The 14,759-nt window shown below is 38.0% G+C and overlaps 1 protein-coding gene across 3 annotated transcripts in view; it reads right to left on the minus strand.

Annotated features, from left to right (window-relative positions):
* Positions 1-1,010: 1,010 nt before the first annotated feature.
* CHUK (component of inhibitor of nuclear factor kappa B kinase complex) overlaps positions 1,011-14,759 on the minus strand; it is a 49,433-nt gene continuing 35,684 nt past the window's right edge. Inside the window, exons 17-21 of one of the 3 annotated variants that reach the window (XM_054581356.1) lie at positions 6,496-6,592; positions 6,032-6,179; positions 5,142-5,261; positions 3,020-3,119; positions 1,011-2,267 (exon numbers count right to left, since the gene is read on the minus strand). In XM_054581356.1, coding sequence (XP_054437331.1) covers positions 3,051-3,119; positions 5,142-5,261; positions 6,032-6,179; positions 6,496-6,592 — 434 coding nt within the window. In that variant the 3' untranslated portion in view covers positions 1,011-2,267; positions 3,020-3,050. Of the gene's footprint in view, positions 2,268-3,019; positions 3,120-4,324; positions 4,561-5,124; positions 5,262-6,031; positions 6,180-6,495; positions 6,593-14,759 lie in introns of those variants that run through there. The other 2 variants (XM_054581355.1, XR_008529781.1) reach the window with 2 other exon arrangements.

The following is a 14,759-nucleotide window of genomic DNA, read 5'->3' on the forward strand; positions in this document are numbered from 1 at the left end:
GTGGTTTTAGTTATAATAACCTGTTCTGACTTACACCACCTGTCATCATGTCGATCAGACTACTCTGATGTCCATCACCCCAGCCACAAAACATAAAATGGCCAAACCCTACGGCTAATCTTTTTATCAGTTATTACAATATTTAGAAAATACATGATAATTTTAAAAATCCTTGAACAATAATTTCAATGCTTGGATGGCTTTGACTCCCAAATAAGTATTTGTTCTTACTGTACTGCCTGTGTTAACTATTTCTGATTCTGCCATCTAGTTCAGTATCTTTCAAACAACAGGGACTCAATAAATGTTTGTTTAAAATCTAGAAGTAGAGAAGCAAGAGAGACACTGTCCTTTATAACAGCTGACAGTAAAATTTCTGTATTTAGAGAAACAGTAGTATCAGATGATTAAAATGTTAGAAGACAAGCCCAGGGTTTCAAACTTCGATGATCGGGAAAATGACACTACAAGCAAAAAGGAGATGGTGTGACTAAGACATTCGTTTATTAGGGCAAGATATGAGCATGGCTTTTAGATATGGACAGTGATGACAGGGCATCTCAGGTGAAAAGACTATTAAAGAAGCTACCCAATACTGTCTTTACTGGAAGTCCTGTATAATTCCTAAGGAAAGTACGGTGAGAGACCATCGTGTTATTCTGTGCTCCAACTCCACTTCATGGAACCTCCACTTTTTCCCAGACTACATTCAACTGCAGTTGGCTCTTGAACAACACAAGTCTGAACTGTGTAGGTCCACAGTTTTTTAAAATAAACTGTCAACGCTTTTTATTTGCTGGTTTTGTGTCGGCAAATTCAACCAACCACAAACAACAGTGTTTTTGCATTCCCAACTTCCACTGGTTGAACTCACAGATGTGAAGGGCCAACTATAGAAGCTAAAGTGATACACAGATTTTCGACTGTGTGGGGGGGTTGACACCCCTAACCCCTGTGTAGTTTAAGGGTCAAAGATATTCGTCTGATTTTAATGATTAGAGAGGCAAAAAGTAGTTCAAAGATCATTTAATACACAAAATGAAAAACTGTCTATAATACAAAAGCATTTCACATTTTTTTAAAAACAAGTATCTTCTAAATTAACATTTGATAGCTCCACATCCTTTACATGAAATCGTTGGAGCCAGATGTTTCAGAATTATGAAATTTTCAGATTTTAGAAAGGTAATTCAGTGCATATACCACCGTATTACATAAACACCTAGCAGGGTCTGTGGCAGTAGCCTTCCCTGTCCCCAAATAATCAAACATGTTAATATTTCTGCAGCAAAATAAATGGATATTCACACTAAATGGGATAAGTAGACTCAATTGTCAGTTCAGATTAAATTTGCAGGCAGATGAGTTTTGTCACCAAGTTTCTGAAAAACTTTGTCTTCAGAGCTTTTTGGATTTTGGAATTACAGGAGAGGGAGTGCAGACCTCTATGTATTTGTATGATGAGACATGAATGATTCCTGAAACAAATGACCCATTTTTACAAATGAAAAGACATATATACGCTTTCAAATACATTATAAATTAACAGACATCTTCTCTCTGATATTACTAAATGTACATCTTAAATACATATACACATAGGACACTTAAGATATACACATAGCACACGACAGCCCACTGGTATTAAAAGCAAAGATGCGCAGTCCCTTCTGTAGGAAAGGAATACTTTCAAATGTGCAATAAAATTGAAAATGGGATTGAACCAACTCCTTACGATGCCAGAAAGAGCACTGTTGAGTGCAACACAAGGAGGTAGGGTTTATTCTTCAAGAAGTACAATTTTCCTTGTGAGCAGTCTGTCACAGAAACACGGGCAGACAACATTTACTTGGAACACATGTCAGTAGAGGTTTTCCTCTCTGCATGTATTACTTTTGGCCTGTATGTTATTAACTTATGCCAAAAAGTTGAATGTTAAAAGGTACTTTTAGTCAGTTGAATAAGTAATATTTTACCAACTTTAAAGTTAAATAAATTGCAGTGATATTCCTAGGTAGCTGCAGTATTTAAACAATTTCACAGACATAAAATTCTATCTGTTCAGGGGTTAAAATTATCCAAAACCAGAATACTGCCTTTGTAAAACCATGAGTAATTTTTGATCACAGCCATTTCTTCCAATGAACGGTGTCTGAAGAATGGTTTCATGGGAGAAGGATTTCAAAAATGTACGGCAACAACGTCCACAGGTCTGGGGACAGTGAATAACTGGCAAGTCATTCTGTTAACCAACTCCAATCAAGATTCTAAAACCAGGCATGAAAAGATTACAATTAGATGTTAACTGTAAGTGGTAGGTTTATAAGTGTTAATTTTTGCAAGTTTTCTGTATGTTTGGACATTTTAAAGTCAAAAGTTGAACAATTAAGAGCATAAGTTGCAAGTAGAGTTTAGTTTACCTTATTTTATGCTAATTAAAAAATATTTCAAAGACTTTCCATAAATATTTGAAGCAAATAACTAATGAAAAAGGAGGTACAAAGAGTTGACATTGAGACTAAATGTAAAAAAGTTAACCCAATAAATACTTAGTTGTTTCTCCAAGTTTTAACAAATCAGTAATTTGTAGTAACTAAATCTTAATATAAATACTTCCACTAAATAAAACTATTATTAACAGTATTCACTTTGTATACAGCAGTTTCTGAATTGGAATTATAATATAAATCCTGCCCCATCTTCCTGGAGAAAATTGTTGAAGCAAAAAGGTACAAACCATTTGATTTCAGTGGTCACATTACAAAGAAAGCTCACTCATCATTTAATTTGACCATAAATGCTACTGTTGAAGATTACTGACGACATAATCCTAGTATATCCATGAGTAAGAAAAGATGGGGATTTGAGATCGAGGATATTTCTCTAAAGCTCTTTCTCTTTCCTCTGAGTTCTTCTATTCCCCATATGCATCCCGAATGCCAGGTAAGGCTAGCACGTAAAGTTAAACCCTTTGCACCTGTATACCTGAAACGCACATCCATATCCATATAAAACTTACCATCATCCTACTGCTCTGTTCCTCATTTACTTCATGAATAATAGTGCTTAAATGGCCAAGACAGTTCAAATTTTCTTCTATCATTTGTGCCAAAGTCTGCCTGTGAGATGGGAAAAAAACAAATCCTTTCCATATTCAGCAAAGGGGCCTATGAATTTTCTCTACTTTTTGCTCTTCAGGGTCAGATGATCACTGCCCTTCCTGCAACCCTGCACCCCAATGCAGATGATTCCTGTAGTCTTCAGTTTCCTCATCCTTCCCACCCAGAGGCACAGTTCTGCTTGTGAGTCTGTCTGTCGCCTCTGCCCAGCTTTAATAATAGTAAGTCTATAATATAAACTCCAACCTTATTTTTCTCTGAAATAAAAGTGGTACTTATACATATAACTCCCCCGTCCCCCGCCCCCGCTGAAAACGCTAACTTGATAGGTGGGAGAAAGGGAAATCCTTGTGGCACAGACAGACAAAAGATCTCTTTTTGTTTCTGGAATATTTCCCTTTCCTTACAAGTAGTAAGACCATCGGCATGGTTACAGTTCACAAACACAAATACAAGGGAAAAGATGCAAAAGTACAATTTGTTCTGCAAAGATCAGGGAAAAGTGAAAAACTCTTGTTGGAAACTACAGATTACAGCAATGAAAAAAATGAAACAAGCAAGCTGATTCCTGAAGACAGCAGAAGAAAACTGACAGGGGAGCTGCCCAGAACCAAGAAGATTCCTGGAAATTTATATTTGAAGGAAATCCTGAATCTGGTTCCCGCCTTCCATGCTTTCCTCTTCAGTGTGGCCTTTATCCTCACCTTTTACTACCCCACAGAGTCACTACCTTACTAGAACTGATTCTAGGCCATGGTTTATAGCCACTTTAGCTTAGAATTAATTCTAATTTAGCTCTTTGTCAACAGACAGAAAACTGAGTCCAACCATTCCCAACTTGCTGGTTAAGTATCACAGGTACATAATAATTGAAATCAGTTTTCCTTTATAATGTATTCCTACAGGAAAACATTTCAACACTTTTGCAAACAACCACAACCTCAGATCTGAAATTAACTGTACAGAGGTGACATCTGCAAGCATTGGCATCCCCTAACAAACCTGAATGCCTTTAAATGAAAGCAAAAAGGTTAGTAATATATTAAATTTTATTTGATTTAATGCTGATTAATGGAATTATTTCCTAAAGTCTATATGATTAATTATAGCCTGTGCTGTAGCTGTGGATGTATTACCCTGGGCCAAATCTACAATGACCCCAAGATATAACCTGAAACTTGCTTCCTTTTAAAAAAATAAAATACCTGTTATCAGCTTGCCTTCCTGCCATGTGCTTTTCTCTCATAAAAGTAGAGTACAGAATGTGCAAACTGCATGACCTCCTGAGCAGTGATGTAACATGGTTGCACTTCTGCAAAACTAATTATGGGCAGAGCTTCCAGGAAATGCAGGTTCTGTAGAGGTCTCCATGAGTTGTGAGAAAAGCGACAAGACACAAGCTAGCAAAGAGCCACTGGCTCTCGATACGGCACATCTTATGCTGAGAAAAATAACAGAAATGGATAGTCATTCAGCTTTTAGCAGAAGAGTAGGAATTAATAAAAAAAATATATAGGGCTTCAAACTTCAGTTCTTATTTGCAAAACTGATTTAAGGCATTACAGTCTGATTATTAGAAATACTAAGTTATAAAACAGATTAAACGCAACAATTCATTAGAATGGTGGTCAAGACACTAAAATGATAAACACAAAAAGCGTAATTTCTCAGAGATAAATGGTTAAGGAAAGAATAAAGTTTGGGTAAAAGAACTGATAAGCCAATAACAGAAGAAGAACTTAGAACTTGGATTGAGCTAATAATAAGTAACATTTGCTGAATATTTACTTCTCAGTACTTTACATATGTTGTCTAACTGAATTTTCACAGCAGTTCCCATTTTACAGGTGAGGGAATGTGAGCGTTAAAAGAGTCAAGTTAATTGTACATGGTTATTACAAAGAGACAGGGCACTGAAGGCTATGCCTTAACCACTATGTTCTACTGCCTCATTCCTATCACTGTCATGAAAACACAACTATCTATTGTTACAAAGTGAACCCACCCATCTTGAGGAGTTACCACGCATGACAGAGGATGTTCACGTTCTACTGATGTCGGGGGCAGCCATGCAGATGCCTGAGGGGTAGTTACTGCACCTTCTAGACTGGATCCTAGAGGGGACCGAGCTGAACTCTGTGTCTGAAGGAAAATATAAGTAAGATTACAGGCAAGTATCTCCACTGATTCATACAATTTCCTACCACATACCTAAGACATATTTTTATCACAACTTATATGCACAACAAGAATATTTTTGCACAAAACTCCCCAGTAGTGGGTATTACATATCACTACTAACTATCATATCCCCAGGCCCTTTCTTCATTAACTAAATACAAATGTATCTACCCATCTAATTCCATTTTAGTTGGAGGGAAAACACCCATTTGAACAAAGGGTTTTATTAACTAGTCACACAGGCACATCTATCCCCAAATCAGGGTGGGATACCACAGTGGTCAAGAGCTGGGAGGAGGATAACAACTGGAGACTGGAAAGGAAAGATAAGGAAGGGTGATCATGAAGTCCTGCATCTGAACTGCTAGTCAGACACCAAGCAAAGAATGCAAGCATCAATCCAACACAAAATATACCTGTCTTCAAGAGGACCCAGATCATGCATCAAAAATCCCTTTTGCAGGGAATGACAAATCAATGTCACATTAAATAATTCAAGCCCTGGCCAGTGTGGCTCATTTGGTTGGAGTGTTGTCCCATAATCTGAAAGGTCATGGGTTTGATTCCCGGTGAGGGCACATGTCTAGGTTGCAAGTTTGGGCCTGGTCAGGTGGCGTACAAGAGGCAACCTATCAATGTTTCTTTTCCTCCCATTCCCTCTTTTTAAAATCAATAAGCAAGTCCTTGGGTGATGAAAAAAAAAAATAAAAAATTCATTAAAAGTTACTTACACAGGCAATTTTAAGGAGATGCCATATTTCTTTCTGCCTTTTTCCCTGCATAAACATGACAGTACTGTCAGCTTCTTTGATGTTACTGAGGGCTATCTCCACCTTGGGTAGCAGGTCAATAATCTTCTGCTTACAGCCCAACAACTTGCTGGAGAGATGAAATCAGTGTCAGACACTTACACAACCCACAAGACTGTACACCATACTCTCAAATCCAGCTGGGGAAATGAACGATAATCAGAGTGAGATTTAATGATTGATCTCCAAAGCAATGCACAAAAACAGGACACTTAAATGCACACAGCTGTGGTCAAGCTACTCAAGGTTCTGGCACAACTCTTCCTAGATCTAGTGTATTTGCCAAAAGGGGGTATTACATTTTGAAAGGAAGATCATAAAAATACCCTGGCTTTTCAATAGGAAATAAAATGACTTTTTTTTTTTTTTTTTTTTTTTTTTTTTACCTCAGATGACCAAACAGCTCCTTCAGAACCCGGTCCTGACTCTGCACAGTATGCACAATGGTCTTCACCATCTCCGTGCTGTCACTGTAGGTGTGATCTATAAGAGAACCTCAGTCAGTAGGTATAACCTCTCTTCTGCATGAACATATCAGCATCCAAACAAAAAATTCCTAAAAATCTGAAACTAGTTTTTTTAAAAATTATATTTTATTGATTATGCTATTATAGTTGTCCCAATTTCCTCCCCTTCCCCCTCCACCCAGAACTCCCCACACCCTCAGGCAATCATTACACCATTGTTCATGTCCATGAGTCATGCAAGTGAATTCTTTGGCTACTCCATTTCCTATAATGTATTCTACATCCTCATGGCTATTCTCTAACTACCAACTTGTGCTTCTTGATCCCCCTCACCTCTTCACGCATTCCCCCAAATACCCCTCCCATCTAGCAACCATCAAAACACTCTTCATATCCATGATTCTGTCTCTGTTCTTGTTTGTTTAGTTTGTTTTTTAGATTCAATTGTTGATAGATTTGTATTTTTTGTCATTTTATTGTTCACAGTTTTAATCTTTTTCTTAAATAAGTCCCTTTAACATTTCATATAATAAGGGTTTGGTGATGATGCACTCCTTTCATTTTGTTTTTTTTTGTCTGGGAAGCTCTTTATGTGCCCTTTGATTCTAAATGAAAGCTTTGCTGGGTAGAGCAATCTTGGCTGTAGGTCCCTGCTTTTCATGATTTTGAATATTTCTCGCCAGTCCCTTCTAGCCTACAAAGTTTCTTTTGAGAAATCAGCTGACAGTCTTCTGGGAACTCCCCTGTAGGTAACTAACTGCTTTTCTCTTGCTGCTTTTAAGACTCTCTTTATCTGTAACATTTGGCATTTTAATTATGAACTGTCTTGGAGTGGGCCTTTTTGTATCTGGCTTGTTTGGTACTCTCTGTGGTTCCTGGACTTGCATGTCTATTTCCTTCACCAAATTAGGGAAGTTTTCTTTCATTATTTTTTCGAACAGATTTCCAAATTCTTGCTCTTTCTCTTCTGCTGGCACCCCTATGATGTGAATGTTGGTACATGTGAAAATGTCCCAGAGGCTGCTTACATTATGCTCATTTTCTTGGATCCTTTTTCTTTCTTTTTTAAAAAAAGACTTTCTTTACTTACTTCTAGCGAGGGGGGAAGGGAGGGAGAAAGAGAGGGAGAAAAACATTAGTGTGCGAGAGACATATCACTCAGTTGCCTCTCACACACCCAACAACTGGCGACCTGGCCCGCAACCCAGGCATGTGCCCTGACTGGGAATCAAACCAGCAACCTTTTTCTGGTTCACAGGCTAGTGCCCAATCCACTGAACCACACCAGCCAGAGCTGGATTCTTTTTTCTTTTTGTCGTTCTGACAGGTTGTTTTGTGGAACTGGTTTTAATAAATAACTTCTTAAAATTTTAAGATTCTATATCTATAATTATATATCTACAAGTTTTGCATATATATTTGATATTTATCATTGTAACTTTAGAAACCGTAGTTGCCTGTTTTGAGAACAGCCTTATCTATCTGCCTTTTTGTTTTGCTGTCAGTTTCTTTTGCTTTGCAGAAGCCTCTTAGTTTGATATAGTCCTATTCATTTGTTTTTCCTTTACTTCCCTTGCCTTTGGGGTCAAATTCATAAAATACTTCTATGGCCAAGGTCCATAAGTTTAGTACCTATGTTTTCTACTATGTAATATTATTGTTTTCAGATCTTATATTTAGGTCTTTGATTAATTTTTAATTAATTTTTATATATGGAGACTATGATCTAGTTTCATTGTTTTGCATGTGACTTTCCAATTTTCACAGTACCATTTATTGAAAAGTCTTTCTTTTCTCCATTGTGTGTTTTTGGTGGCTCCTTTGTCAAAAAAAATATTTGCCCATGTAGTTGTGGTTTTACTTCTAGGGTCTCAGTTCTGTTCCACCGGCCTGTGTATCTGTTCTTCTGCCAATGCTATGCTGTTTTGACTATCATAGCTCTGTAGTCTAATTTGAAACCAGGCAGTGTGATGTTTGGCTTTGCTCTTTTTTCTCACAATTGCTTTGGCTATTCAGGTCTTTGTGGCCCCATACAAATCTGATGATTTCTTGTTCTATTTCTTTAAAAAGTGACAATGGAATTTTGATGAGGATTGCATTAACTCTGTATATTGCTTTGGGTAATGGTAATATGGTCATTTTAACTATGTTAATTCTTCCAATCCATGAACAAAGAGTATCTTTCCATTTCACTGTCTTTTTCAATCTCTTTCAATGATGCTTTATAGTTTTCAGTTTATACGTCCTTCACATCCTTTGTTAAGCTCACTACTATGTATTTTATTCATTTGGTTGCAATTGAAAAATGAATTGGTTTTTTCCTATTCTTTTTCTGAAGTGTCATTGTTAGTATATAGGAAAACAGTGGATTTTTGTATATTTTGTATGCTGCAACTTTACTGTATTTGTTTATTGTTTCTAAAAGTTTTTTTGGTGAAGTCTTTAGAGTTTTCTATATGCAGAATCATGTCATCTGCAAAAAGTGACACTTTTATTTCTTCCTTCCCAGTTTGGATGACTTTTCTTTCTTTCTCTTGCCTAATTGCTCTGGCTAGACTTCCAGAACTAGGCTGACTAAGCGTGGTGAATAAGGATACTTGTTCCTGATTTTAGAGGAAAAGCTTTCAATTTTTCACCATTGAGTATATTGGCTGAAGGTTTGTCACACATGGCCTTTATTATGTTGAGGTACCTTCCTTCTATACCCATTTTACGTAATGTTTTAATCATAAATTGATGCTGTATCTTATCAAATGCTTTTTCTGCATCTGTTCATATGATTTTTAGATTTTTAATGTGATGTATTAAATTGATTGATTTGCATATGTTGAACCATCCTTGTGCTCCTGGAATGAACTCCACTTGATTGTGGTATATTATTTTTTTTAATGTATTGTTGTATTTGATTTGCTAGTATTTTGTTTAGTATTTTTGCATATGTATTCATCAGAGATATTAGTCTGTCGTTTGTGCATGTATGTATATAGATGTGTGTGTGGGGGTGGGTGTGTGTGTGTGTGTGTGTGTGTGTGTGTGAGATCCTTGACAAGTTTTGGTATAGGGTTATGCTGGCCTTATTAAATGTGTTAGGAAATATTGGCTCTTCTTCAATTTTTTAGAAGAGTTTGAAAAGGATAGGTATCAAACATTCTTTAAATGTTTGGTATAATTCACCGGTGAAGCCATCTGGTCCTAGCCTTTTTTTTTTTTTTTTTTGGATGGGTTTTTGATGGTTGTTTCCATTTCCTCGCTGTTTATCAGTCCATTTAGATTTTCCAATTCTTCATGATTCAGTCTAGAAAGGTTATATATTTCTAGGAACTTACCATTTCTTCTCTGTTATTGAATTTGGTGACATATAGTCTTTCATAGTATACTGGTATGATCCTATGTATATCTGTGATGTTTGTGGTAACTTTCATTCTAATTTCGTTCATTTAAGTCTTTAGTCTCTTTCCCTTAGTGAGTTTAGCCAGAGGTATGTCAGTAATTTAATATTTTAAAAGAGCTAGCTCTTTGTTGTATTCATTTCGTGTAGTCTTAAAAGTCTTCTATCTCATTTCAATTCTGCTCTAATTTTTATTATTTCCTTTTTTCTGCTTACTTTGGGTTGCTTTTGTTCTTTTTTTCTAGTTCTTTAAGATGTATCATTAGGTTATTTACTTGGGATTTCTCATTTCTTTTCCCTCCTTCCCTCTTTCCTTCCTTTATGCTGCAAAGTTTTATTGTTTCCATTTAGTTCATTGAAGGGGAGAGGGCTCCAGTGTGGTTAAAAGTATGCCTAGTAGTTTCAGGGAGGCTCTAGCAAAAGCCAGATACCAGGGAAATGCAGAGGGGCCCCTCAAAAGCCTCTGGGCTCCAAAGGCTCCTAAATGAGCTTGAGGATGAGCCTTTCGAAGAGATATTCGCTCAGCCTAGCCTGGGGGTTAGCCAGCCTGTGGGTGTTAGTCAGGTGGTCACCGATGTCTTGATGAGCTTCACCTCCTCAGGAGGTGGTTCTCTGAGGAAGTCAACAGAGATGAGGGTCTGTGCAGGTAGAACCCAAAACATGCAGATCCAAAAGGGCCTAGTTCAGGTTCTTCTCCAAGGCCAAGGTGGCTTCCGTGGCATCTTGACTTCTACCCCACTCATCTTGGGAAGGCTTCAGCACACCCTGGAAGAGAATGCAGCCACCTCATTGGTTTTGCAGATTCAGGAGATGCTCAGCAAGCACCCCTGCGATTCTCTGCCAACTCTGCATGAAGTGGCTGACACCCTGCAGACACATCATCATGGTCAAAATAGGAGCCCAGAGAAAAGTAGGTGTAAGAGGCCCACAGATGCAGGTTGGCCAGACGGTTGACGGAAGCCTCCGCCTCAGTAGAATAATTCTGACAAATTTGGGAGCTCAAGATTGTTCAGCAATGAGGAGTCACGATCAAAAAAATGGTGTTGGCTGGTCTCAGAGGCTAAGGATGGCTGAGGTGATTCTGAAGGTGGTGACTGAAAAAAGGGCTGGAGGGTAGTCAGAGGCTACAAGAAATGGCATCCCTGGGTCTGTTCTGCCCAAACCCTGTTGAAGCAAGAGGCAGATCCTCGAACCCCCGAGGGCACTGTCTCTCGTTTCTTGAGATAGGACTGTAATGATATAAACTTTCTTCTTATCATTGCTTTTACTGATTCCCAGAAGTTTTGATATGTTGTATTGTTATTTTCATTTGTCTCTATGTATCTTTTGATCTCACCTTTTATTTCTTAACACAGTCGATTTTTTAGTAGTATGTTGTTTAATCTCCATGTATTTGTGGGTTTCTTCCTCTTTGCAGTTGATTTATAATTTCAAAATATTGTGGTCAGAGAATATGCTTGATATGACTTCATTCTTCTTGAATTTGAGGCTAGTTTTGTAACCCAATATGTGGTCAATCCTTGAAAATGTTTCTTATGCACTGCATAGGAATGTATAATCTGATGTTCTGGGATGAAAGGCTCTGTAAATGCTTACGTCCATTTGGTCTAATGTGCCATTTACGGTCAATATTTTGTTCGGATGATATATCTAAAGCAGTCAATCAAGTATTAAGGTCTCCAACTATGATTGTGTTTTTCTCTGTTTCTTCCTTTAGTTCTGTTAGTAGTTGTTTTATATATTTCAGTGCTCCTTGACTGAGTGTGTATATCTTAAGCGATGTCCTGTTTTCTTGATGTATTGTCTCCTTTTTCATTATAAAATGTCCATCTTTGTCTCTTGTTATCTTGAAATCTATTTTGACACATAAGTATGGCTCCACTTGCTTTTCTGTGGATGTTACTTGCTTGGAGAATCATTTTCCACCCTTTCACTTTCTTTGTCTTTGCAACTTACATGTGTTTCCTGAAGGCAGCACATGAGTGGGTTTTGTTTTTTGATCCAATTTGCTACTCTGTGTTTCCCTATTGGTGAATTTAATCTATTTACATTTAGAGTAATTATTGATGTATGAGGATTTCTTATAGCTATTGTATCTTTTGTTTTCTAGTAGCTCTGTGTCTCTGAGGGTTCTTTTCCTTTGTGTTCTGTCTGTTTTTGTTTGGTGGTATTTCATATTTCTTTTATTTCCTCTTTTTTACAAACTATGTGTCTCAGTTTTGTGTGTGTGTGTGTGTGTGTGTGTGTGTTTACCATTAGGTTTATGAAAAAGGAAGTTTCATATATACAATAGTCCTTTTTTTCATTTGAAAGCATCTGATCTTCATCTTTTGCAAATTCAGACCTTAACCCCCACCCCTTTTATGTTTTCATTGACACAAATTGTCCCTGTTTATACTGTTTGTTGGTGATCTTCCTCGTAGTTTTGTAACTTTTGTTTTTTGTTTCAGGTAGAATGAGCCCCTTGACTATTTCTTGCAATGAAGGTCTTCTGGTGATAAAATCCCTCAGTTTCTGTATGTCTGTAAAAGTCTTTATTTCTCCTTCACATCTAAAGGATAACTTTGCTGGATATATTATTCTTGGCTGGTAATTTCTATCTTTTAGTATTTTGAATATTTGGTTCCACTCTCTTCTGGCTTGCAGTGTTTCTGCTGAGAAGTCCAATGATAACCTAATGGGCTTTCCGTTATTGGTTACTTTCTCCTTTTCCGTGGCTGCCTTGAGAGTTCTTTCCTTTTTTAAAAAAAAGATTTATTTATTTTTAGAGAGAGAGGGGAAAGGAGGGAGAAACATCGCTCAGTTTGCCTCTATGTTGAGCCCCAACAGGGAACCAAACTCGCAACCCAGGCATGTGCCCTGATGGGGAATTGAACCAACGACCCCTTGCTCTGTGGGATGACGCCCAACCAACTGAGCCACACTGGTCAGGGCAAAAATTCTTTGTCATTAAATTTTGACAGTTTTTTAAAAAAGATTTTATTTATTTATTTTGAGAGAGAGGGGAAAGGAGGGAGACAGTGAAAGGAGCACCAATATGTGGTTGTCTCTTGCACACCCCCTACTGGGGACCTGGCCTGCAACCCAGCCATTGACTGGGAATTGAACCAGAGGCCCTTCGGTTCACGGGCCAGCACTCAATCCACTGAGCCACATCAGGTAGGGCAAATTTCGACAGTTTTAATACAATGTTCCTTGGAGAAGGCATCTTTGGATTGGGGAAAATAGGTGTTCTGTTTGCCTCTTGGATTCAAGGATCTAGGTCTTTCCATAGGTTTGGGAAATTCTAACTATTTGTTCGAATAGGCTCTCCATTCCCTTTCCCTCTCTTCCTCTGGTATGTCTATTATTCTTACATTGTTCTCTCTGGTAAAATCATATAGTTCTTATAGAGTCTTTTTTTTTTTTTTTTTTTTTTTTACACTCAAGCCTCTCTCACTTTACCTCTGCATCATTTCTAGATTTCCATCTTCAGTATAACTAGTTCATTCCTCCATCTGGTCAGCCCTATTTGCCATGCTCACTAGTTCAATCCTGAACTCTAGTATTGAGTTCTTCATCTCCATACTTTGTTTGGTTCTTCTTTCAATCTCTGGTAAAGTACTCGTTTTGTTCATTGATTTGTTTTCTGAGCTCATTAAATTGCCCGTCTCTATTTCTGCATCTCATTGAGTATTTTCAGAAATGCAATCTTGAATTTTCTGTCATTTATAGCACATTATTTCCATGCCTTTTAGTATGTTTTCTGGAGATTCATTTTCTTCCTGAGCTGCCTCACAACCTTGTTATTTATGGTATTTGATAGATTCCTTCTCTGCCTAGGGATCTATTTATGAGTGACACTTCTCTAGCAGATTAATTAAAAAAGGTCTTTCTATTCTTTTCCCATATGTGGCACTGAATCACAAATTTTTTAATTCTGTGATATCCCAGTGGTCCCCAGCAGTGCTGCTGTCAGTGTAGCTGCAATGCTTGGCAGTGGGGTAGGCTGGGAGAACCTTCCAGCTTCTTTGTTGTTTTGCCCTCCAGAAAATGGTGCATCCTGACCCCAGGACCTTTCACAGAGTTTATCCTTTGCTCAGGGAAAATGTGATTCTGTAGTACCAGTTCTCAGATTTGCAGAAAATGTGCTCCACAATCGGACACCAAGGGCATAGGAAGACAAGATCTGGGAGGCTCTTGGGTGGCAGGGCTCTGTGATTTTGTTTCTCTGCCTGGAATGCTGACTGCCCAGCAGCTGTGGACCCCCATGCACTGTCCTTGCCCAGATCTCTAGGGTCAGCCGCAGCTCTTGCTGCTCACTCCTGTGGGAATGCCCAGCTGAAAGGAGTGCCAGACACAACCAGATTCTTCCCCTCTCCGGCCTGAGCCCAGCTGTGAGCTCCCAACTGCAGGGCTGTGTCTGTGGATCATCTCAGTCCTTCTCCCTTCTCATCTCCCCTGTTCATTCTCACTTGCCCACCTTTAGATGTTATAATGTGCCAATCTCTCAGGTGTGTTGGTGGGTTGAAGAGACCAAGGGGATCTTTCATGCTGCCACTACTTTCACATCACTCTCTACTTCTTTTTTTAAAAACGAGTTACTTTTAAACTCATTGGACTATTGATTTAGGGTATAGATGATCGCAGATTGTTTTTTTCCTTGTGAAGTCTGTTAAAAACGAGTTACTTTTAAACTCATTGGACTATTGATTTAGGGTATAGATGATTGCAGATTGTTTTTTTCCTTGTGAAGTCTGTCGTCTCCATCATGATCATTAATATCTTCTTGGCCAGAACAGTAATATTGTTGCTG

Source organism: Pteronotus mesoamericanus, unplaced genomic scaffold, assembly GCF_021234165.1.
Source record: "Pteronotus mesoamericanus isolate MK-2021 breed Mesoamerican mustached bat unplaced genomic scaffold, CSHL_Meso_final contig_657, whole genome shotgun sequence".
Classification (NCBI taxonomy): domain Eukaryota; kingdom Metazoa; phylum Chordata; class Mammalia; order Chiroptera; family Mormoopidae; genus Pteronotus; species Pteronotus mesoamericanus.